Consider the following 24,901-nt stretch of genomic DNA (forward strand, 5'->3'; position numbering starts at 1 on the left):
GCTACCACACTATGAACCATGAAGCCAAACACCATGTGCTGTGGCCCCATTTACACGACACACCAGGAGAGTCCCACATACAGAGGGATGCAGCCCAAGTTCAGTGGCCCTCACAGTGTCACAGCCCAGGGGAGCAGCTCTGACTATGCTGGGGACGACCCTAGGCAGCTTGTAAGTGTGCATTCTGGGTAAACTGTGTGATACATGAATTAGCTTTGATAAAATTGCTTGTAAGAACATGGAAGACGTCGTGGCATTCAGGGAACATAAAACATCTACCAAGACGATTTAAGGGAGCGACGTCGTGGAGCCTTTCTGATGGCCCATCTTAGAAACAGGGCTCACTCAAATAACCTGATTAAAAAATGGGTGGAGAATCTGAACAGACACTTCTCCAAGAAGAAATTCAGATGGCCAACAGGCACATGAAAAGATGCTCCACATCACTAGTCATCAGGGAAATGCAAATTAAAACCACAATGAGATATCACCTCACACCAGTTAGGAACAACGCATCGAAAAGACTCGGAACAAATGCTGGCGAGGAGGCGCAGGAAGGGAAACCCTCCCACACTGCTGGTGGGAATGTAAACTAGTTCAACCATTGTGGAAAGCAATATGGAGGTTCCTCAAAAAACTAAAATTAGAAATACCATTTGACCCAAGAACTCCACTCTTAGGAATTTACCAAAAGAAAACAAGATCATAGATTCAAAAAGACATATGCACCCCTGTGTTTATGGCAGCAATATTTACAATGACCAAGACATGGAAGCAACCTAATGTCCATCAACAGATGAATGAAGAAAATGTAGCACATATACGCAATGGAATATTATTCAGTCACAAGAAAACAAACCCTACCATTTACAACAACATGAATGGAGCTAGAGAGCATTATGCTCAGTGAAATATAACAAGGAAGCAAAACTAAAGGAACAAAACAGCAGCAGACTCAGAGACTCCAAGAAGGGACTAGTGGTTACCAAAGGGGAGGGGTTGGGGAGAGTTGGTGGGGAGGGAGGGAGAAGGGGCATTATGATTAGCACACATAATATGGGGGGGGCATGGGGAAGGGTGTATAGCACAGAGAAGTAGTGATCTATAGCATCTGACTATGCTGATGGACAGTGACCGCAATGGCGTGTGTGTGTGGGGACTCGATAATTCAGGCGAATGTTGGAACCACAATGTTGCCTATGTGAAACCTTCATAAGATTGTGCATCAATGATACCTTAATAACATACATGTAAAGAAATGAGGCTTTCTACCTTCTTCTCACATCTAACTGCAATTGAGTCAATCCTCAGGAAAAAAACTGGAATTTTCCGCCACGCCCCCAGGAGGCCTTGGCAGAATGTGTGGCAGGGGATCCCGTGGGCTGGGCGCGGTCACAGGGCCGGAAGGTGTCCAGGGGGTGGTGAAACACTCCCAGAGCTGGGGTGTCGAATGACCACTTGCAGCTCCTGAGAGGGTGACCTTATTGGCACGGTGGCCACATCTCTGTATCGACGTAACTTTAGCAGAGTTTGTGCTGCAAAGTCAAAAAGGCCCGACTCAAAATTCTCACATGGAATTTAACAGTCCATGGGTGTTCTTTCCCTCTGTGCAGGAGACTTCATCAGGAGTAACTTTGGGGGCTCAGGGAAAATACGATGTTTTGACTATTTTTTGGATCTAAAAAGCATATTAAAACAAACGTGCCTGGAAACCACAGAGGCAGTGTTTCAGAAATTGGCAAAAGCTCTAATGGCTGTAAAGGCTCATAGAACTTTCCCCACTCGCTTCCTAGTTCTGTTCTTCTTCAAGGAAAACAGAACTTTCTCAACTTTGTTAGCCCTCCACCTCGGCCCCTCACAGATGTGGAATTATCCTATGTTTATTCTGTCGCTCCTTCAGTTAGCACATATTTAGAACAAAGTCATGTTTATTCCCAAATCTAAACAACCGAGAAGCTACGGGTATGTTTTAAAAATAGAAAAATGAACTAAACAGGAATAACTACATTTAAGATTGGGACTTTACTTGGAAACACAATTTCTGAAATTTAAAATAGAGTCGAGCCCAAATTCAGCCTGGTGTCCAGTGGCGTTTGGAAAACTGTCAGGGGGGAGATCGGGGGATTTTGTTTGCTCCACTCCAGGACCAATGGGTGGAGGTGATAAAAATAAGGAGGGTGATATTTAGTTCCTCCTTGTGCATAAATGTTTGCCTTGATTGGTCGTTTTCAAACTGGGATTCTCTGGGACCCTAGGGCCCTGTGACTTGGCCTCAGACCCATGGGGGAAAGGAGGTGCACCGAGGGGTCAAGACCATCCCGTCCCCAGGCAGAGCGGCCTGTTCCATGCACGGCAGTTCTGCATAAGATGTCTGGAAATGGTGGTCCAGCATATGAGACGAATGGAAAATCCCTGATGTAAGTCTACTGTCAGGGTTACCAAAGAAAGGACCGCTAGGCTGTTGGACGGGCCAGTCCCACCACCCCCACAGTATAATATTGTCAGAGCTGCAGTGGTAACCAGTTTTTATGTTTATACTGATGACCTAGGAACACTGAAACAATGCATATTCTGAATTATCAAGAGCTTTATTTTATGTAGAAGAGCTTTAGTGTCAAGTCTATTTTATTCATGTGGTTATTTGAAAATGGGAGTCCACAACTGGAATATTCACATAATCAGAAAATTTCCTTCTGCACTTATTTCAAGATAATTTATTAGCCTTGGGCACTTATTCTTGCCCTTTTACCTTTTTCTAATCATTCTTATACTTTTTTTCTTTACACCAAACTCATTATATTTCTTGCTATTTCAACATTATTTTTACTATAAAACAATAATACTCAATGGTAAATGGCATGTAAAAAAGGTATCCGGAAACGGTTATATGAGCACACAAGGCCTCTATGCCAATGTGCGGCACCTCATTTAATAAATGTATAGAAAGCAGGGAAGGTAAATACAGATGGTGGCAGCTTCCCTGTGAATGAACCGAGGGCCCAACCAACACAGACCATGGGGGCAGTGGGAGAGGCGGGGAGTCAGTGTGAATTCCCTGAGGGCTGAAGGACTTAGCTGCCCACCATGGGCACAAATCAAGGACACAATTCAAAGGAAAGAATTCATGATAGTTAATATAGATAAAATCCTACACAGGTGTTACATTTTTCATGATGCCACACACTTGGAAATGCATTTAACACAGTTTCACAGATGTCTCCAGGGTAGAAAAGGCTGCCTGCTCCTGAGTCTATCTTGTATGTTACAGTTTTGTACATTGTTTTACATAACCAATTTTTCCATATTATGTAATTTATCAAAATACAATCACTATAGTTAAAAGACAATGCTGGTAAAACTTTGGCCATAAAAGCATATGAAAGATAACAGCAAAGAGAACAACGTTATCTTCATAACATTTATCCTCTAAGATGAAATACACACAACCCATTTGTTATAGAGTTATAATGGAATTTTAAGAAGTGTGAAGCTAATAAATACCTTTTCTAGAATCAGTACTCATATCTAGTTTTGAATCCTTTTTCAAATTATTATTTACATATTCTAGATTAGACTGGAGATTACTATAAAAAAGTAGACAGAAAAAAGAAAAAATACCTTCAGACTCACTAATCACACTCAAAGAACAATGATTACAAACATAAAATACATTTTTTTTCAACAAATGAAAATCTAATTTTAATTTTGCCAGTGTACCACCCCAATTGGAAGATCTGAAAAAGTGTCTGTTTTAAAACATAAATTTTAAAATATATTTTCCAAATACACATCCTATTAAGGCATGTCACTCCCTATTATTCATAGGTAGCTATTTGGCAGAATTCTATTAACATTTCCAAAACCATTAAACATACCATGTATGCCCGTTTAGCGTAATGAACAGATAACATGGCACACTAGGGAGTTGGGCCTCCCACTCAGAGGGCATCAGGAGGCTGTAATTACCCCGGGGAATCTACTCAGCCTCATTTGGGCTTCTCGGAATGACTCAGTCTGCCATGTCTTTATCACTATGACACAAAACATGAACAAAAAGGGGAAAATTAAGGTCCAGTGGCAGACATCTTTCTTCAAATCCACTATGATTTAAAGGAATGATCGGTTCTCCAGGGTCCAAAACCTTGCATGAAGGGCCTGAAACCTCCTGAAGGGCCAGGACCCGCTAACCTTGGTCCCCATGGGGGGAGGGCTGGGAGGCATCCACACACCCCTCCCTTCACTAGGTATTAACTGAGCACTTTATGTTTGAGGCATCGGCTACTAGGGAGTCTGAAATCCAAACACAACATGTAACTCATGAGAAAAATCTCTTCCTGGTATTTTCAGAAAGAAAACATCTTTAGGATGGCATTTCTCAGGCCAGTGTGAGTAAAACAGGTAATCTGGTCTAAACCTGTTGTTTTGGGTCTAATATACATCTTAGTGGTTAAGGGCACAAGCTTTGGAGGCAATAGAACCAAGTTTGATTCTGGATTCCCCACTGTCGATCAGTGTGACCTTGGTCAAGCTATCTGACCTTCCAATATTCAGTTTCCTCATCTGTGAAAAGGATACAATTGCACTTAATTTTCAGGGTTCACATAAAGAGTTAATTAGATCATGTGCATGCCTGGATGATTCTCCTATGTAAGAAAAAGCACTGAACGGGCTTAAGCAATAAAAGGAATAAGCTGGATCACACGGCTAAATGTCCCACAGTAATAACAACTTCAGGCCTGGACTGATCAGGGCTCCAGTCTCGTTTCTCTTTGGGCTTTCTTGGCTCTGCCCTCCGGTGTTGGCTTCATCTATAGGCTGCATTGGCTCCATCTACAGGCTGCGTTACCACATGGTCACAGAAGGAAGCCAAGCCCCATGCCTCCTCTTTCCTCCACAGTAAATGAACAAAGGTCCAAAGTATACACTATTTCTGATTGTCGTGGGTCACATGCTCAACTCTGAGTTAATCATGTGGCAAAGAAAATGCCACATGTAGGGCATACACCACACATATACATGCATACACTTAGATATTTAGAGAGATCTTATCAATTCTAAGGCTGAAATACAGAATATTTCATACTCATTTTTGCTGAGAAGGAAAATTATTTAATTTTCAAATGACTCAACCCCCTTCACCTTAACTGTAAAATGCATGAACAACTTGTTAGCAAGGACTCCCCTTGGGGCGTGAGGGGAGGGCTCAGGCATGGCTCTCCCTGGGGGCACATGGGCAGCCAGTCACTTACATGCAGGACATCCTCTGAAGACTCGGCAGCCTGGCTCTCTCTGCCTGCCGCATTCTCTGACCTCAGAAGAACACCGCCAGTCAGGCAGGTGGCTTGCTCTCCAAGGTCCCTCTCCAAGTCTTGTTTTTTGCCCTCCAATTTTTCTTTGGTGCAGCCACCCCATGGTGCCAGGACTCTGCTCCCCAGTCTAGGGGTGGGCTCAGGGCAGCAGGAGAGAACTTGGCTGTCCTTCAAGAGGAGCCCAGAGGAGACCCCTGGGTGTGGCTGGGGAAGCCCAGGGCTCACCATGTCCCCGTCCCTGAGTCTGCCAGGGTTGGCAGAAGTCAGGTAATTGTGACTCCAGGATTGCTGGCATCGTGGCCATTGGCTGGCAGACACCTGCCTTCCTTGGGACCAGTGTACTGTGGACTCCAGAATTCCCAGCTCTTCCTCCTCAGATCTCCCACTCCTGGGCCCCACGGAATCCATCTGCAGGCATGCTCAGGTCAGCCTGGGTGTGCATGCTGGTGCTGTCCTCTGTGCTGGACCACAGGCCAGGGTGAGGGGACGGAAGTGAGGAACGCTACCCTCATCCCCGCCAGCTGCCCTTTGCTCTCGGTGCTCCTGTGTCTGTGATTCGTTGCTAGGGGACAGATGGCTGTGGGGCCCCCAGGGGACACTGCAGCCCCCGTGGTGCTGGGAGCAGGCTGCTTTCAGGCTCAGACCCTGCTGTTTCCATTCTGACCTCTTCCCACCTGCTGGTGTTTCTCCCATGAGCTCACCACTGAGTCCCCTCCCAGTCAGTGTCCCCCCACTTCCTGGGACGCCCCTGCAGACCACACCCAGCCGCTTCCTCCTCCGCCCTTCCCTTGGCCCAGCCTCTCCTCTCCTCCATGCCCACCCCTTTGCTCTTTCTTTCTAAAGGTAGCTGTTCAGCGTTAACCGGACTCACACAGATGGCTTAGCCAGAGACGAGCATCCACGTGTCAAACTTCAGGACCTTTCCTTGCATCTCAAGTATGTAGTGAGAGCACACCTCTGAGTTTTCTGAGTCGAGAAGTTTGATCTTAAGTAACCAGGGAGGCGGCCATCGGAACACGTGACCACCCCTGCCTGGCATCCTGCACCTTCAGTGGTGTCTGCAACTTGTTCCCCAACGCCGGACCCACTGAGGCTGTCAGAGCAGCGCTGGGGGCAGGCAGGCCAGCACTGCCTTCTCAAAGCCGACTGGCTGGCTGCTTTAACTTGCAGAGTGAATGGCTACTCGGGGCATCTGGGAACCTGCAGGGGCGGCCCCCCACCCACAGGCTGCTGTTGGGCCCTGCTGGGTGCCTTTAGTAGGTAGTCCTGGGGAGGCCCGGAGTCACCACGACCCCTCTCGTTCAGGTCTCAGCCAGCTGCTGACCCCTAATAAAGGGCAGCTTTCTGCCTCGGCTCCTGCTCCTCTCCTGCCATGAGGGTCCAGCTCACACACTCCAGCTGAAAGGGACTGTTCCCGGCACATGGGACCCGCAGCTCCTGCTGTGAACCTTCAGCTCCGCAAGCCTCAGGCTGAAGCCTGACTCACCAGCCCTCAAGGGGTTCGCCTGGGCCCTGCCCCTGAGGCCCGCTTCTCCTCAAACATGGGCACTGCCCCCCACTTCATTCCTCTCTGCTGGGGACTGCAAAATGCTGTCCTGGGCCACTACATCAAAAACTTTCCCCAGTCTGCCACCTGGACTCCCCCCTTCACTTGGGGTTCCCCCAACACTGGTTACTACTAGAAACTGCACCTTTTTCTCTGTACACCTGGCTGTTTCGTCTTCCCCACCAGGATGTAAGCCTTGGGAGAGTGCGCCCTTCACCCTTGCGTGAGTGCCTGGCAGATACATACAGAAGAATTTCCTGGAACAATGGGGGCCGGGACACCAGGCAAGACCCCAGTACGTGGTGGGGACAGAGACCATGGGGTCCAGCACGAGCTGTGGCGCCATGAGGACCCCTGCACACTCTGCTGACCCCCACAGGCCTGGGACACTCCCACCTGGCATCTGAGCCTGAGGCCCGGCTCTGGCTTTCAGACCTGCCCATCGCACAGAGACCCCAGGCCAGCCCTTCCCTGCTCTCCCCTCCCACAGACTAGGATCTTCCTTAATTAAAACCAGATTGACCCAGTCTGTCTGTCCCTTTGCTACTGTGACAAGTCACCACAGACTTTGTGGTCTGGAAGTTCCTGGAGGTCCAAGACCCCAAATCAGTCTCACCGGGGCTGGGTCTTTCTGGAGGCTCCGGGGGATAATCCGGTCCTTGCCTGTCCAATGGCCCCTTCCTCGGTCACCACGTCCCCTGCTCTTCTGAGGTCCAGCTCCCTGTCCCCTGCCACCCTTGGAGGGACATGTGAAAATGAGTAGGGCCCACCCAGGGAGTTCAGGGCTATCTCAAGACCCTTAATTTCCCCAAATCTGCAAAGTGCCCTGCACCCTATACGGCAGCATCCATGGCTTCTGGGGAGTAGGTTGTGGGGCTCTTTGAGGCTATCACTCAGCCTCCCAGCCCGCCAGGATGCCACGGGCTCCCCTGGAGCACCGGGCCAAGCTCACTGCTGGGTCTGGGCCCTCAGACACTGCAGGGGCCAGCTGCCGGGGCTCAGAGAGGACCCCTCACCAGACGAAGGCTCGAGGCTGGGCCTCAGCTCCTCCTACTTGATCTGGGTGTCCTGTGTGAGAATCCCAGCAGGAAATGCTGGCATTTGTCATCTTTCCCCAGGACTCTAGTCCTGACAGATGAACGTTCCATCTCAGTGACTCACCTGACCAGGAAACAAGCATGTGGATCCCGCTGGGAGCCCAGCCACTGGGCTGCAAAGAACACGATGTTTCCGAGCTCACAGGAGGAGAGTAAGAGTCAGTAAGGAAAGCGTGTGAGGGCTGCTGAAATACTCATGATGCCTTGTTTCTTTCTAACCCAGGAGAGTCCTGGATGCAGCACAGATCCACTGCCAGGTCATATCTGAATGAGTTACTGACCACCTGGGACTTTAGAGAAGGCATAACTTTTCTAAAACATCAAATAGTGACATAAAGCTGCCTCTGAACTCAATCAGTGAGCACCAAGCCCCAGGATTTGTAGGGTGGCATTGGGGCCACCCAGAGAGGATCCCCTGGACACACTGACCTCCTCCCGGGAGGTGTGCCACCACTCTGTTCACGGGCCAGATGCCATCTTGGGCTTCTAAGCTTTAAGGGGAAATTATCTAGCACAAAAAAATCAGCATTAAGAACTTGAAAGTTTTCAATGTGGACCAGAAATTGCCACTAAAGATGCTACAAGAGTCATCTTCCCGGAATTAAAATTATTTTTAAAGTGCCATCTTTTAAAATGAAAAGCCCACTGACTTTTATTGTTTCTCAGTTTCTAAAGATTGTTAGTGTTAGTACACTTTGAAATTTCTGAACTTGCTTTAAAAACGTTGATAATTTCTCAACCTTTTAAGATATTACAGCTTTTAAAAATCTTAAGGGATAAAACCAATCTGCTTTCTCCACAATCTTCATTGCAAGGTGACACTATACTGGCCATAGTGTGAATGCCTATTAGACACCGTTTTTATGGAAAAGTTTTGAATGCCAAACAGCAGCCTTACTGTTTGTACCGCCCAACATGAGTACTGAGTCAAGGTGATCTGCAGTCTGGTGATGGGTACTCAGTTATTTCACAGACACAGGGCTTTAATCCCCCTGCCCTCACCAGCCCCCAGTTTATTAGTCTTAGGTCATGACCATCTTTCCTACATTACAACCCCCTAAACCCAAGTCCCACAGACAATTTTAGGTACACAGTGAATATCCTTACTCCCTGTAGAAGTTCCTATAGGATTCACACATATTAACCCAGAGAACCCATGTGTAGATGCATAGGATCCACACAGGATGGCAGGGATTCAGTCCTGCGCTGCTCGAGGCTGCCCAGGGACATAGAGCCATCTGCAGTCCAGCCCAATGTGCGCCAGGTTGGCCACAAGGTGGCTCGGGATGGTTTTATGTGAATTCATTCATGGCAATAGGGCGCGGGGCTGGCAGAGGAGCTGGGTCCACACTGAGACACCAGTACAGGTGTGCCCTCCCGAAACCTGAGGTGTGCAGCTCAACATATAGAACTCTTCCAGGCACTTCTCTGTCCAGCACATGCCTCTCCTCTTAGACACGACTGTGAACACAACACCCTCCAGGCTAGGACTCAGCTGAACAGCACACATTGCACCCTCGGCCATGCAGCAACCTGCACAGACCTTCCTCGTCCAAATCCCAGGGTTCCAGTGTCCCCCAAAGCAAGAGACAGCCCTGCCTCCAAGTCACAGCTGAGCTCAGAGCAAAGGGGGGCCTGGGTGTGCAGGAGAGCTGAGTGGGCAGGGGCCGCAGGGGGAGGGCTCGTGGGGCAGGGAGGTGACCTAGAGTGGGGGTCCGAGGGCAGGGCAGGCCAGGTGGAGCCCTAGGAGCAATGGCAGCAGGTGGATCTCCCAGAGCGTTGGTGGTGCAGTATCCACTTGCTCTGGCCAGGTGGGAAATAGAGAGAGGGGGAGGTACCAGGAAACACAGGCTCTGCTCCGCAAGGCCCACGACAATGTGGGCAAGTGGCCATCACCCCTGTCGGGCATGAGCCCTGCTGAGGGGGATGGCATCTCCACTTTACACCTCTTCTCCCACCTCCTGCACACCAACAACTGCTCTGCTCATCCCATGGATCACTCACTCTCACATCAACCGGTGGGATTCTTTCGTTAACAAACTTCAACAACACGGTGTGTCAAAGAACAAAGAAAGGTGTGCTGATGAAGATAAAGACCGAAGTCCACCTACTGATGCTTGTGGAAGGACCCTGAGCATGTACCTGAGGCCCTGAATACCAGCGGACACATACACACCCAGTCAGGCTGGACATTTTTGTTCACTTCGCTGTTGGGTGGATGCTACAAAGTCTTGCTTAAGTCACACATCAGAATTCATGCATTCTCTTTCTGCTGAGATCTAGAAATATAAAAGTCATGCACAGCCTCACGCTGACTCCTGGGGCTCCTGGGCCGGGGCAAACTGCAGTAACTGCTGCTATATCCCAGCTGTGCAGCTGCCCATCCCCTAACGTGACTCCAGACTAAATAAGCAAGAAAGCAAGAGGCCCAAAGTGTTCTAAAAATAAGCGGTCTTTTCTGCTTTGTTTTCCTTTATCTTCAGAGTCAACCAGAGTCACTTTAGCAAGTGACCGGACAGAAGCACTGCCCGGGGCACCCTGCGTGCTTGCTGCACAGTATACAGTGGGGCGAGTGGCACCAGTGCTTCCCCGACGTCCCGCCATTGGCAGCTGTGAACCGATGGGGCACCTCCCAGGCAGGGCAGAGTGCCCACTGTGGCCCGGGCCCTACCGCGCCCCCGCAAGCCTCTCTCCCTCCTGTCTCCTGAGTGCACCAAGGCTCTGCAGGCAGCCTCTCCACCCGTGTGTTGTAGGCACATTCCAGAGGAAGCTTTCTTTCCCTCCTTAGATTGCCACACTGTGCTTTGGATGTAAAAATACAACTGGAAGTTATTATCTACAAAAAATAGAGTTGGAAGCTAATTATATTATCTAACCTGAGATCTAGAAAGTTTGTCATTACCGTACGCCGAAGTGTTAAAATTGGGACTTGAATGGGCAATTTCTTAGTCACTTCTACCATAACCATTTCAGAATATGGTCTTCCTCCATCCTTTTCCCTTATAAATTCGGCTACACATTTTAACAAGTAGAAACTGCAAGCCTGTGGGCCTTAGGGAGGATATTGCGGCCAGTGTCTCACAACAAGGAATGTCACAGCTCACACCGACTGCGGAGACATGCCGAGGCCGGCCCCGGACTCACATGCTGGCTGATGTCCGACTGAAAACATGGATCATTCCAGGGGTGTGAAGCATATTTTTCTTAGTTTGTTTTATCTTATTCAGAACCTTTTCTCTGGCAATAGGAGGAAACACACTGGCCAATAGCCTAAATACTCAGTCTCTGATTCATGTTTTTGAATCTTACTAACTTCACATACGAGAACAGTAAAAAAAAAAAAAATTCTTTTCTGTAAGAAGCTGGATAATCTCTACGAGCTCCTCTCCCCCTACCCCTATCCCAGCACCGCGGCCTCCAGCCATTCCGTGTCAGCCCGTGAGCCAGGGGGTGACACCAGCAACAGGGTGAATGTGTCTCACCGCTTTACAGGAGCTGCTGCTCCCACAAACCACATCTGAAGCAGTGGCAAGGTGGATGAGGCTGTCACTCCAGGCGTACCAGACACAGCTGCCCCCCGGGGAGGGCCAACTCCATGGCAATGACACTACCTTGAAGCACTCAGAAGGCAAGGAGGGGAGATGTGCAAGAGACAGGCAACTTCTGTTTCCACATGTAGAGCAGAACCTTTACCACAGGGTCTGACCAAAGTCAGCTTTGTGTGACACCACAGAATGTCCGGGGCACACTCCCTCCCCCTTTCCACATCCACAGGGCACACGCCACTTTTCAAGCACTTAATAACTTGAAAGTAGCCATCAGTGAGAAGTTGCTATCCCTGCTTTGTAGCTGAGGGAACAGGAGCTCAAAAGGATGGAGGGGCCTGGTCCGGAGATGGCCAGCCAGCAAGACCGGGGCAAGTCCAGGGACAGGAGCATTGTGCAGAGGCGGCCCAGTGCCTGTGCAGGGGACAGGAATGCTGCCCGCCAATCCGAGGGACCTGTGTTCATGGAGGAGGAGTGGCTGCTGTGTATCAAGTACAGCTCTCTGATCAGTGGTGTCCCTGGGCCACCCCAAAATGGTCTCGGGGAACACATGCAAAATACTGATAAGGAGCAGGCATGGTTCAAGAAAAATTCCTGTACACTTGTTAAAGACAGGAAGAAAGACTTCATGCAAGGGGCCAGAGCAGTGGGGTTCGCAGTAGGGGAGCAGACTGAGCCCCATTCAGTAGAACAACAGGGAAGAGGGGCTCATGGGCAGGCAAGGAGCAGGACTGGGGGGTGGGCAGGTGGAGAATTACTAGCATGGTAGCAGGATTCTTTCTAACCTGACCTAGAGGATTTGGGAGGCAGGCCAGGGTGATCAAACACCATCTGGGGGATGGAGAGGAGAGGGACTTAGATCAGACCCTGACTGTAATCTAATACTGACAGTGGGGGTTCTCTCTAAACCCACTCAGCAGGATTCTTGCTAAAACAGCACTGGAGCCCCAACAGGGATGACAGAAGCACAAGGCCGGGTCCATGGGGAAGAGGACTGAGCCCGACTGGAGTTTGGAGGAAGAGGGCTGCCAGCGCATGCCGCTCTTGGTTCCCACACCTCACAGGCATGTGGCTACTGCCCCGACTACCTGCACAGCCCCGCGGGCAGGGTCATCAGGTTTATTACAACAGCCCCACGGTTACATCTCCTTGGCTGACTCACCAGCAAGAACGCCTTCTCACACAGTGGCAGGGCAGGTGCACTGAACCATGTTTCATACTGAATATATATGGGCGTCTGATCCATTTGCTTAAGTCACACTTTAGCTTAACAGGCTATCTGTTGATAATTCCTACTGAGTTTAATTTAACAGCTTTCACCAGTGCAAATAAATCAGCAAACACGTGATGCTAGGGAGTGGGGCATTACAAGGCCACGTGGCCCAGCAGCATGAGAACTGTGAGCAGAGCACCTGGAGAGCGCTTTTACTGACTGCCCACAAGCACAAACCCTTGGGGCAAAACATGAAGAGGCTTCTGGCTAAACCGGTGGGTGCCAACTCCACTCCACAGGAACTCATCCTTAGTCTCCCCACATGTCACAGGAGCACTTCCAGGCCTGCTTCCCTCAAGTACTGAATCATCCCCCAACCCTGGTGCACGTGACATGCTCTTCATCCTCCTGCTCGGGCCCCAAAGCCTCTCCCTGTCGGCCTCCGAGTTCAAATGTTTCCTACCCACTCACTCCTTTGCCACATCAAGGAAAGTGCTTGCCCAGCACCCAGGAAACAGTGGAAGCTGGGGTAACCGGGAAGTCGGGGATGGGAGGGATGCCGCATCTAATCCATGTTAGTGCACCTTCATTCCGTTCCTCCATTTCTGGGTGCATAAAAAAGATACCGAAGCAATCTTTGCTGCTTCAGGATGTGCGGGAAGGACAGTAGGCACAGGTATTTACGTAAAGGACAAGAAGAGAGGTGAAGAAAGGACAGGTGACATCAAGTGTGCGTTGGCCCATCATGTGGCTCTCAATCAGCAACAGTGCTTTGGGGAGTTTCCTGGACGGTAAGAAGGGAAAGCATGTAATGAAATGCAAAATCAGACACACCACGGGAGGAGTGACCACAGATAAGAAATTAGTTCTGTGTCTTTAAGAAACAGTGAGGCATAAATAAGCAAAAACTTTAAGCAAATTAAGGATCACTAATACAAATGTTGTGGCCTTCTCTGATTTTTTGTTATTGTTGCTTGAAAGCCCAATAAATCAGGATTAATGTAGAATTTCTTTGGATGTGTTTATTGAAAGTACCTGAAAATTATTTTAATTAGAAATGGTTTTCCTGGAAACCACCCAAGATCTGGAAAAAGAGCTTACCTATCAAGCCCCAGGAATAAACCTTAATGTTTAACTTTCCAGGAAGCTTTTTTCCCGTGTCTGGAGCCAGCACTGCTCACAATATTTGCTAATAGTCCCTTAATGTTTACTTTACTAGGATACGTTTCCCTTAATGAGGAGTAACAATTATAATATATTCATAGGCACACATAGATAATGCTTGGTTATCTGCGACCATGGGAAATCTAAATAAATGGACAACTGAATAATCAGACCATTTAAGGCCAGTGAAGCCAGTAAGTTCCCAGGACTTAGGTGGTGCACAGCAGGCTACCATTTACATGCTTTCCTCTCCTGCTCAACGTTTGTTTCTGTGAGGGCAGGGACCATACGAAGACCCTATCTGTGTACCCTAGTTGCTGAGCACAATGCACATGGCATAAGCCAAAACTGTTCAAGTGTGTAAACCACTAAGTAAATAAATGAAATTCTTCCTCCGAGAACTTATCACTATCAGTATTGAGTGTAAGGGCTTGCATTATCCTTCCAACTCCCCCACAACTTCCTTTCAGTAAAAATGCCAAAGACAAGATTAGATGATAGGTAATCAAAGAAAGCCAAGGTCTTGGCTGCAGTAAGCCCAACAAAACAGTCACTGCCTAAGTGAACCAACTCCAAGCATTGCTACCTTTAACAAGTTGACGGGTACATCTTAACCCGAGCATGTAATACCACTTTTCATTAATTTGAAACTGTACTCCCTCCAAGCCCTTCCTAGCTATGACCTTTCAACCTTCCACACTGGGGGGCTTGCAGAGGACACCTCAGGAAGCTCTCCTAGGCTATCGAAGGTGTAGTACGGAGATTCTGTCCCGAAGCTTGGCATCTGGTGATTCTGGAAGCCACCTTAGCTCACAAGGCCGTGGCTTCAGGACCTGCACTGGCAATGCACACAGGGACTGGGGCAGCTCGCTCAACGGGAGACATGCAAGATACGAAAGAGGAATACGGTCCTCCCAGCTCTCCCAAATGGGACCAGTCCTGCTGAACGAAACAGTCTGGAACACAGCCTGGGAGAACCGATCTCTGGTCTTTTATTCCCCTGGACATTCGGGAGGGGCGTCAAAACTATTCAGTACCAGATGAGAGTTTACTAAGGAAGTGTAGCACAAGCCATGATTTCTGCAGACCAGGGGCAATCTCAGGTTCAGAGAGAAGCGGCAGACACTGACCACTGGGAAAAACTTCAAACAACCCAGACAGACTCTCATCAATATTCACAGCTGACGACTACTAAGCAGCAATGTTATCCTCCAGATGCCCTGTTAAGTTCTTTACATACCGTAGCTCATAATCATTGTATTAACTCTATTAGGTAGAAACTATCAGCCCATCTCCCAGGAAAGGAAAATGAGGCTTTGAGGGTTCAGGGACTGCCCTGCTGTGAAAAGCAGAAGGGCATCCCATTTAAGTGAATCTGATATAAAGCCCAATTTCACCTGGAACTTCCTAAGTGCCAGAAAAGGTTCTCCAGATAAAATTTTAGATTGTGGAGTACATTCCAAAATATCCCTTGGAGTGATTTCCTTTAAAAAAAAAAAAAAAGAAAAACCTACAACAGTCCTCCTTCAGGCCTCATGTTATGTATGACAAACTCCAATACCCGCACACCTGAAGTGCTTAAGATTAGCAGCAGACCGCACGTGCTGGTGGAATAAAAACTTTCTTAAAACATTTTTGGGACATAAGCAAGTCATTTTGCTTCCCTACCCCTGTTTTCTCATCTATCAAAAGGACCATTGAGTGAAGCAATGGTCACACTTTCCAGGGAGGCGCTGAGGTTCTCAGGCAATATTGCCGATAACCGATATGAGAGCTTTCCCACAGGCGAGGGGCTGGAAGATGCTGAAACCTGGTACCTTTCTAGGGCCAACCACTGAAGTCTGTGTAAGACGCACAATTTCCCTTTTTGCCAGAGTCAATTATCTGGCCATCTCAGTTGATACAATACTGATTCACTGAAAAAATATTTGAGATGTAATTTGTAAACCGTTTCCAAATCTGATGAAGCAATTTGGCTTCTCTGTTGGTTTGAGTTTACCAAATGCTATGTTCTAGATATAAAGTTAAATTTAAAAGTATGAAAATATGATGACTAAGTCTCTTCCTGAAGCCCTTTCTAATAAAGATATTCTTTTAAGTTTAAACTATTGTTACTCTCCTGTTTATGCTGCTAGATCTTGAATTGTAAAAACTAAATATTTCATTCTCTGTATTTTAAAATACAGATTTCACAAAAGCATTTTTAAAAAACACTTTTTTTTTAAACAAGTTACCTTTTTCATTAGTCCAGACAGAGGAAATATTATCTGGGTTAAGTAAGGGCTTCAGATGTGTCCTACTTCTCAAACTATTGACAGACCTCCACTTCTAAATTTTACATTTTTTGATGTGTGTTTCTTGCTTGACCTGTAGTCTGCTGTGAATACACAAACGAATAGGCAGGCTTCTCTGGAGAAAGATGGGAAGGTAGCTGGGCAGGAATATGGAATTCACTGGGCTAAAACACAGGGTCAGCTGCTTAGTAATCCCCCACTAGGTGCAGGCCCATGAGGCTAAGACTTCTGTGACCTGTATTTTTTGGGTTTAGAGAACACACACAGGTTCCCAATTGACACTTGCAGAATGAATTAGTAAGCTTTCAGCAAGCTTTTCTTAGTGTTTTCTCAATTTGTTAGAGTACTCATTTCTAGTCCACTCCTTTCCAATTACATCCCTTTCTGAGACACTTCCAAACCCAGTTCTCCTAGTTGATAGGATTCCTGATCCTCCATGGAATGGGTTCAACCTGGTATCTACTGGTGGACTTCCTGAACAACCCCGGGAGTTTGGACACACGTGTGCTGCCCCTTGGCAAGGACAGAAGTGGAAGGAGATAAGCTGTTTAATAAACTTGACATTTGATGAAAAAAAGCCTATCAGGTATAAACGTAACTTCTGCTCTGAGCTTATCAACCTCGGCTTTGTGAAGTGCCTGAGACCCAGAAGAATGACTTATTTCACCGAGTTTGCGTTTAATTTCTCCAAATAGGAGGTTACAAGCAAGCCCTCCTCCGTTATTTAATAGTTGTACTTATTCAAAAGATGTTTTACCCTCAGAACCCAGCCACAAAGATCCTGTCTTGTAGTTCAAATTCTAATATGCTGACACGCTAATAAAAACTTTTTAAACAATTCCCTGTTGTTTTTATGTCTATTCCCGAGCTTTATTGAAAGACTCCTTAGCTGCCAAGGCCCACGCCTGCCTCTACTCTCCCGGCGGGAGGGACAAAGAAATCCAAGATGAGAGACGTAACATTGCTCCAAGCGATCCAACTTCATCAGGAACACACAGCTCGCAGCGTGGCTGGGCGGGAGCCTCGTGACACAGGTGACGGCCTTGCCCAGACACGATCCTAAGGCTGTGCCATTAGCACCCCCCTCACACTGTCTTTTTTTTAACTTAAATATGTTTCACCCTTTAGTCATCCATAGATTGAACAATGTAATCTGGACACTGGGATGAACAAAATGAAATTTGTTGAAATAAAAAGCGCGTTGGAGACTCGCCCACAGACGACTCTGGAAACCCGAAGACAAGATGAGGGACATGCGGGAAGGGCATGGTCGTCAGGGTCCTCTGGGCTCCGGGACGACCTATGCCAAACCCGGCGCGGCAAGGACATTGCATCAGGTACTTACTACGGAAACGCTTCCCACTGGTCGAGGAGGTAGTGTCGCTGTCCTTTAAAATTTTTTTGTTGGTTGTACACGGATTTCAAACGCACGACTGATAAGCACTGTGGCAGCACTTGAGCGGCTCGGGCGGCTGTGAACGCGCCCACGGCCAAGCGGCTCCGCACTCGGGACCGGCGCGCTGCCCCTGCGCAGCCCGGCCGCTCGGACCGACCCCTTCGCTGCACGCCCGTGCGGGCCGGGCCACCACCCCTACCCCGCGCACCGCGGAACCCGACAGTCGGAGTGCACAGAGAGGTCTAGCCCCGCTGACGTCCTGAGGGCAGCCCGGTCCGGTCATCGCAGCCCAACAACAACGTCCGATTTCCGGCACGCCAGACCGGCGATGGGCACCCAGCATGCAAGAGAGCGCGGGGCCGGCCCCGAAGCCGCGGCATCGCCCAGGGCGCGGCGGTGCCCGGAGACCTGCGCCGAGGCACCCACCTCGAGGCGACTCAGGCTGGAGCTCTTGGAGCGCGACTTCCTGCGCAGGTACACCGAGAAGAACCTGCGCACAGTGAACTTCTTCATGCCCAGGTCCATCGCCCCGCGCGCAGCCTGAGCAGCCGCGGGGCCAGAGCCCGCGCATCCCCGGCCCTGCCCGGCGGCGGGGTCAGGGCCGGTTGCGGGCGCGCGCAGCGGGGGAACCCGGCGCGGCGGCCATGGGTGCGGCTGCAGGCACAAAGGGCAGGCCGGCCACCGGGCCCGCGCTCCCTCCTCCCGCGCGCCCCGCGCCGCGGGCGAGCTCTAGACCCCGACAGCCCCGGCCAGCCCCGCCCCGCCCCCAGCCGCTCCCGTCAACCGGAGCCCGCCTTCCCGCCCCGCCCTTTACCACTACAGCCAACCAGCGCCCACCGCCCCCAGGCGCTCCCTCCTCCTCCGCGCCGCTGGACCAGCTCCGGAAAGCCCCGCCCTTGTCCCCCCACTATCACCAATCAGCGACCACCGCCGTACCCAGCCACGCCCACCTCCTTGTGCTCCGCCACTATCACCAATCAGCGCCCTCAGCCCCAGGCTCTCCCTCCTCGCTTGGAGTACTCTCCCCTGTAGCCCCACCCCCTCCTCACTGCCAATCAGCGCCCTCGGCAGCGCAGGCCTAATGAGCCCACGGACGACCCCGTGGGGCGAGGTGGTGCGCTGCTCAGCCGCGCCTGGTCAGCCGCTCTCCTTCCTCGGACCTTTTCTAGCTTGCGGATGTCGCTACGCTCTTTCTTAAAACGCTTATACACACTTTTGTATATGCTTTCCTGTGCCGAACAAATCTTTGAATGATTGGCAAGCACTTCTAGGAGCAGGAACAAAACCGGGGGCACCGGGCTTCACGCGCCCACCCCCACCCCCAACAACCTCCCCCCCCCCCCCCGCCAGGGCGTGATGACTCCTCGACTGCGTCTCTGCAGCCCCGCGCGCCGGGGCCCACCAGACACTCCCCGGGCCAGGCATGGATGCGATCAGGGCGCGGCAGCAGTTGGGGAAGTGATGGGAGAACAAAGACGCATCCGTTTTCCGTGACCTTCGACTCCATATATAGAAAATTATCCAAACGGATGGCTTGTCAGTCTGCACGGGTGCCCCGACGCTGGTTGCCGGCTGCAGGGCTAAGGGGGGGTTGCCTTAAAGGGGTACATTTTTTTTTTCCTAGAAATGCTCAACAGAAGGCTGTAGGCAGTTCCAGATCTGTGAGCTCAAGACTGTCCTTTTCCTGTTTTACTGCTGCGCAGTTTCTATACTTGGAGTTTATGTTCAAAATAGGGTGAATCTCATCCCCCCAGCCCCCCACAAAAAGTCCAGGAGCACTCATGCACGAGGTAATGTGTGACAAGTGCTACCCATGTGCCCAGTAGATTTAAAATTCACATTGTGTCACCCCATTTGGTGCAATCAAAGGTCGCATTAATACCTGTGTAAACAATCTTTGCTAGACCACGTTATCAAAGTGGATGCCCCCAAATAAGAACTAGCACGTTCCTGCTGCACCTGAGTCGAGAGAAGGGTCAGATGAGCTCTCCAGGGTTAAAGGATGCTACAGGCTGTCAGCGGCTTGCAGTTTAGCGTCAGGAAGCTGCCACGCGCTCTCCTTTCCTTGGTGTGCTTAAGCAAACTTACTCGTTTTGTGTTCCCATCTCATGTCGCTGAGATGCAAATACTCTTGTCAAAACTGTTCCTGCTCCCCTCATTGGTAAGACCATCCGCACCCTGGGAACCAACTTCCTACCACCTGGTGTCAACCCAACAAGCACCGCCCCCGCCCCCAGGCAGGCATTCAGGCTGTAAGGAAATGCAAAGACAGGTGGGAGCTATGCCATATTGCTCTGGCAGAGAGGACAGCTGATGGACAGGCTGGCCACCAGCCCCCAGGACAGGAGACAGCAGTCAGCTTGACCAGTCTGCACTGTGAAGAGCAGGTTCAAGTGTCAGACAGGAGTATAGTACACCAGCTTCACCAGCTCAGGGGCATCCTGCTTGGAACAGAAGCCTTTGGGTAGGCCTATCAGAGCTTGTTTCACCAAAAAGAGCATTTTGACCTAGTATAACAGGACTGAAAAAGAAACATCTTACAGAACATTCATGATCCTCTTACATTTAAGTTCAATATAAACTGCTCTACGGGACTTGCACATCTCAAAAAAAATCTTTCATATTTCAATTGTGGAATTCATTTCATCACTAGAACAAATCTGTTTGCCTTTGTCCTGGTAAAATAATTACCAAAATTTCTAGCAATTATTTGCTTATACACGCAAATCTTCCAGACAACCAAATCTGAGGTAGGTATCAGGGCCCAGTTTAATCTGGGTCCAATGATGCCCACCAAACACTGGAAAAGGTGAGCTTCGTAAAGGTCGTGCCCAGACAATGGGTGAGGTGGCCTGGAGGGGATGGTGCTCAGCAGTCCCCGGTCATCTCGAGTTTGCCCGTGGTATACACAGTAAGTCTGGGACTGGATTCCACATGCCTGCTGCTGCTTCCAAGGGGGGACTGGACTGGCCAGCATGCACTCAGTTCAGTTCAGCTGCACTGTGCTTGGAATGGGGATGCAAACATGCATGGCTCCCAACCTCCAGAAGTTCTGTCATGCAGAAAAGTAGTGAAGAGAAATATGCTGTTTTCACGTAATGAGGAAGAAGGTAAGAAAATGCTGCGTGAGCAGAGATAAGTGAGAGAATCCAAACTGAAGAAGCCAAGGAGGAGGTGGCATTTGGTGTAACTCCTGGGGACATGGCGATATTTCATGGGACAGGGCAGACAGAAGGAGCAGGGTCCCAGGCTATGAAGAACAAGGTTACTGAGAACTTAGAACAAACAGGATTTCATGACTGATTAATGAAAACCCAAGTTGTTACCAAGCCCCCAAAGATACATGAGGTATACAATTTCAAAACATCAGCACAGTGAGAGCCTGAAATGGCCTGGTCTGTGAGAGACAAAATGCCCTAAACTGGCAGGAAATGGAGGCTTTTGTAAGGAAGGTAACTTTGGCAAACCTGCGCTGCAGCACCTGCCTTCCCCTCCACTGAAAGGCCTGGGAGTGGGCAAGATGCCGCCCTCTTTATTTCAAGCCCCACCGGGAGAGCTGTGATTTGTGGGGACACGGAAGCCTGGGTTTGGCTTCCAGTGGTGAGGGCTGGGAGGACCATCCATTGAGTGGACCTGTCTTTGCAAGACTCATGGGGGGAAAGGGCAAAGGGAAGTTTCTTGCAGGTCAGATGCAAGCTTGGAGGCCTGAGACCCTGCCCTGAGCAGAAGTATGGTACACCCGTCTCAGGGCTGAGGAGGGACCTCCAAGTAACCTCAAACCCAGAGGCCTCTTCCCTCTAAGTGGACTGCAGGATGGGGAGAGGTAAGAGGACAGGGCAGCTCAGAGAGAGAGAAAATCAGGCAGGGCCTAGGGAGCAAGGCCTGCTGGTCAGAAGCAATTGATGTCCTTTCTCCGTCCCTTTCTCCTCTCCTGCTCTGACGGCTGGCTTCCAGCATGATAGAAATTCAAGCTGAGCAAAGAGTGTTTGAGTTTGAGCAATTCTTAAAATCTGAAATACTAATTTCCTAACCAAGGACTTAAAATTTAAAGCAAACATGGCTGTCTATTGTCTGAGTGGGAAGAGAAGCTGTGGAAATGGACAGGCTCCTCCTGTGATTCACTGTGACAGATGCCGAAAGGGGTGTTGTGATCCAATCACAAGCCAGGCTGGTCCAACAAACCCATCACAACTAGATGCGGTGAGGAGGAGGAGGAGTCAGAAGGACTCCCTCCAACCTCCTGCCCGGTGTCGGGGGTCTAGCAGGCCTCTGTCCTTAGCATGAGAGCTAACAAAAATAACCCCCTTTGCAGAGCAGGAACTGCGACTGAACATCAGTGCTACACGGAGGGTGGGCAAGGTGCGACCCAGCCCCTGCGCACACACAGCAATCTCCGTGAGATCTGGGCTTTAAAGGATTCCCTCAGACACGGTTCCCAGGGACACACGTCAAGGCACTGAACACCAAGTGTGTAGGGGCCAGTCAGCCCAGCCAGAGTGGCAGCGGATCTCCACGTCAGACACAGGAACTTGGCCTACAGAACGCACCAGAGGCAGCATAGAAAATTATCACATCTAATGTGCTGAAGGAAATAAAAGGAAGAACTGAAAATACAACTAAAGCCCATGAGAGTTTCAAAGTGATGGAGCAGATAGAAAAATGAACAAAATACTTCTGGAAATGAAAGGATGCAGTACCGGACACAAATTCCAGTGGCACATGAATGTACTCTTTGTTAGAGCAAATCTGACAGAGCTGAGAAAGGCGTGCTCTCAGAGTGCTCAGGACACTGCGCCATGAAACACGCATCGCAAAGCAAAACACCGTGCGTTAAATTTCCGTCCACTGTCCTGGCTCTGCCTTGACCTTTGCGGAAACTCACTGGGCCTCGGGAACATGGGTTCTCAACTGAGGGTGACCCTGTGCTCCAGCGGGACATTCGGCAATGTCTGGAGACATGTTTGGGTGTCACAACGCAGGATAGGGGGCAGGAGGGTTCTAGTGGCATCTACTGGGCAGCAGAGATGCTAATGACACCCCACAGCACACAGCCCCTCAAGGGACAACGATGCCATCCCCAAGGCTGAGTGCCGAGCCACCGCACTGTGATTGGAGGTTGGGGGGGAGGAGTTGGGCATCCTTTCCTCACAAGGCTGTTACCTGCAGAATGGCAATGTCATGCACTTAAACCAATATGTGGAAGTGCTCTGTGAACTATAAAGTGCTCAACACAGTTGATGTTTATTAAAATTCTAGACTTTCACACAAAAAAATTAATGGTGTCACTGGTTTAGGAATAGACCTCCAATTCTAGGAATTATCTGAAAGCCCCACTAAATCCCATTGTCTTATGCAGGGCACAGCCACCCACCAACTGCCCAGATCAGAAGGCAGGACTCACCACTCCTGTCACTTCATTCCCCACATTGTACGACAAGACTTGTCAGCAAAGCTCCCTAAATACGGCTCATGCCTCCCTTCCTTCCAGTCCTGTCAGGAACATGGTTTGGGCCCTCAGCAGTTCCGGCCAGAATATGGTCATTACTAGCTAAATGCTGCCCCCACAACTCACCTGCAACCCTGGCACCAAACTGATCTTCCTAGAAGCAGATGGGGTCACACGGCACCCTTGCACGACATCTCATGTCTGCTAGGAGGAAGTGCCCCCAGCAGTGCTGGGCAGCCCCCACGCTGTGCCCTTTGCCTCTCCTCCCTCTGACAGGGAGCGCAGCGGCACCTTTCTTGCTGGCCTACTGGGTGAGGCTGGACGTCTCAACCTCTCCTCCTCACGACACTGCACCCCATGGTCTCTGCCCACCTGCCTCCCACCACTGGCCACACCTCTTTCCCAGTCCCACATGATTCAGTGCGGTTCTACTCCTAAGAAACTTCCCAAATCCTCCACACCGCGGGCTGTTCGGGGTCCTCCGCGGGGCTTCCCCATCACGCTGGGTTACACCTGCCTGCCTCTCCCATCCTGGAAATATGCAGCCTGGCCACTGTCTGCAGTACCACATACATGTGTGTTTAAAGGAATCTGTGATGATTATCACCCAGGATCTTTGCCGGTTAGGAAGAGCTGGACCTCCACTAGGATTTAATCTCTAGGGCACACTTGCAGAACCTATGAATTGGACTTGATAAAGTCTGTTTTAAGAGGTAAAAGGAGAGGCCCAAGGTGCTGCACCAACTGTGGAAACCTACACACCGAGATGAAAGGGTTCAAACAATGTCGTTGACATGAGTTCACAAGTTCTTACCGGCAACAGGAGAGTGACAGGCTGGGACCTCATCTCCCTAGATGCTTATACTGGTCAAGAAATGCTAGGAGGCCAAGATTCAGGGTTGAGCATCTCATGGAATGAAGCCTGGGCCTGTCTGGCTTAGTGATGGACACTGTGGGTGCCCCTGACAGGCGTGCTGTGCCCTCCAGTGGGAATGGCTCAGTGCTCTTGCTGAAGGTCAGTTTACCCGTGAGACGGCAGAGGGACATCAAAGGGTGGCCTATTATGTGCAACAGCCTGAGAGTGAGGGGCCCAAGGGCATGTGCCAACAGTTAGGCAGCAGACACTTCACAGAGCTGCTGTAACCTGCTTGGTCTTTTCCAATCATTGATATTTTACAAGGAGGGGATAAAGGAATGGTTCACTGGGAACTGACAGCATCTGCGACACTTCTGGGCTCGAGTGTTACAGCTGTTTACATATTACAGGTTGAACTGTGTCCCTGAGAGGATGTGCTGGAGTCTGACCCCCAGGACCTCAGGATAGGACCTTATTTGAAACCAGGCTGTTGCAAATGTAATTAGTGAGGATGAGGTCCTACTGGAGTAGAATGGGCTCTAATCCAGTGTGGCTGGTGTCCTCATAAGGCCATGTGAAGGCAGAGTCAGGGAAGGCCCTGGGACAACACAGGCCGAGCGGAGCCACCAGCCAAGAGCGTCACCGCCCCCGCCAGCAACAAGAGGCAAGGCAGACCCCCCGTGTGTCTCTAGAACCAGAGACAATGAATTTCTGTTGTTTTAAAGTCCCTGGGGTGTGGGTGCTTTGCTCTGCCTTGGGGTGAGGAGACTAGCACATACTCCTGACCCCACGAGGTCACAGCGACCCTCTGTGACAGGGATGGCCTGAGAGAAGGCTCCCTGCTAGTGGAGGCCCTTGGTCTGCCCATGAGTCGGAGAACAGGGAAATAGGGGCTGTTCTTGTCAGTCCAACCCTCTCCACACATAAGAGGAGTTTAAAGGAAGGGAGTGCACAGGAAAGAGGAAACAGGTTAGAACTGTAGCAGGAAGGATTTCTGTAACTTAAAAAGGAAAAACTCCCTCATGACAGAAGAGT

At 49.9% G+C, this 24,901-nt stretch overlaps 1 protein-coding gene across 9 annotated transcripts in view; it reads right to left on the minus strand.

Annotated features, from left to right (window-relative positions):
• RPS6KA2 (ribosomal protein S6 kinase A2) overlaps window positions 1-24,901 on the minus strand; it is a 291,734-nt gene that overhangs the window by 133,277 nt on the left and 133,556 nt on the right. For 2 of the 9 annotated variants that reach the window (XM_037020849.2, XM_037020848.2), the window contains exon 1: window positions 17,991-18,312. The exons of 6 other annotated variants lie outside the window; for them this stretch is intronic. In XM_037020849.2, coding sequence (XP_036876744.2) covers window positions 17,991-18,089 — 99 coding nt within the window. In that variant the 5' untranslated portion in view covers window positions 18,090-18,312. One more of the 9 variants, XM_073219885.1, reaches the window with a different exon arrangement.

This window comes from Manis javanica, chromosome 13 (genome assembly GCF_040802235.1).
Source record: "Manis javanica isolate MJ-LG chromosome 13, MJ_LKY, whole genome shotgun sequence".
Classification (NCBI taxonomy): domain Eukaryota; kingdom Metazoa; phylum Chordata; class Mammalia; order Pholidota; family Manidae; genus Manis; species Manis javanica.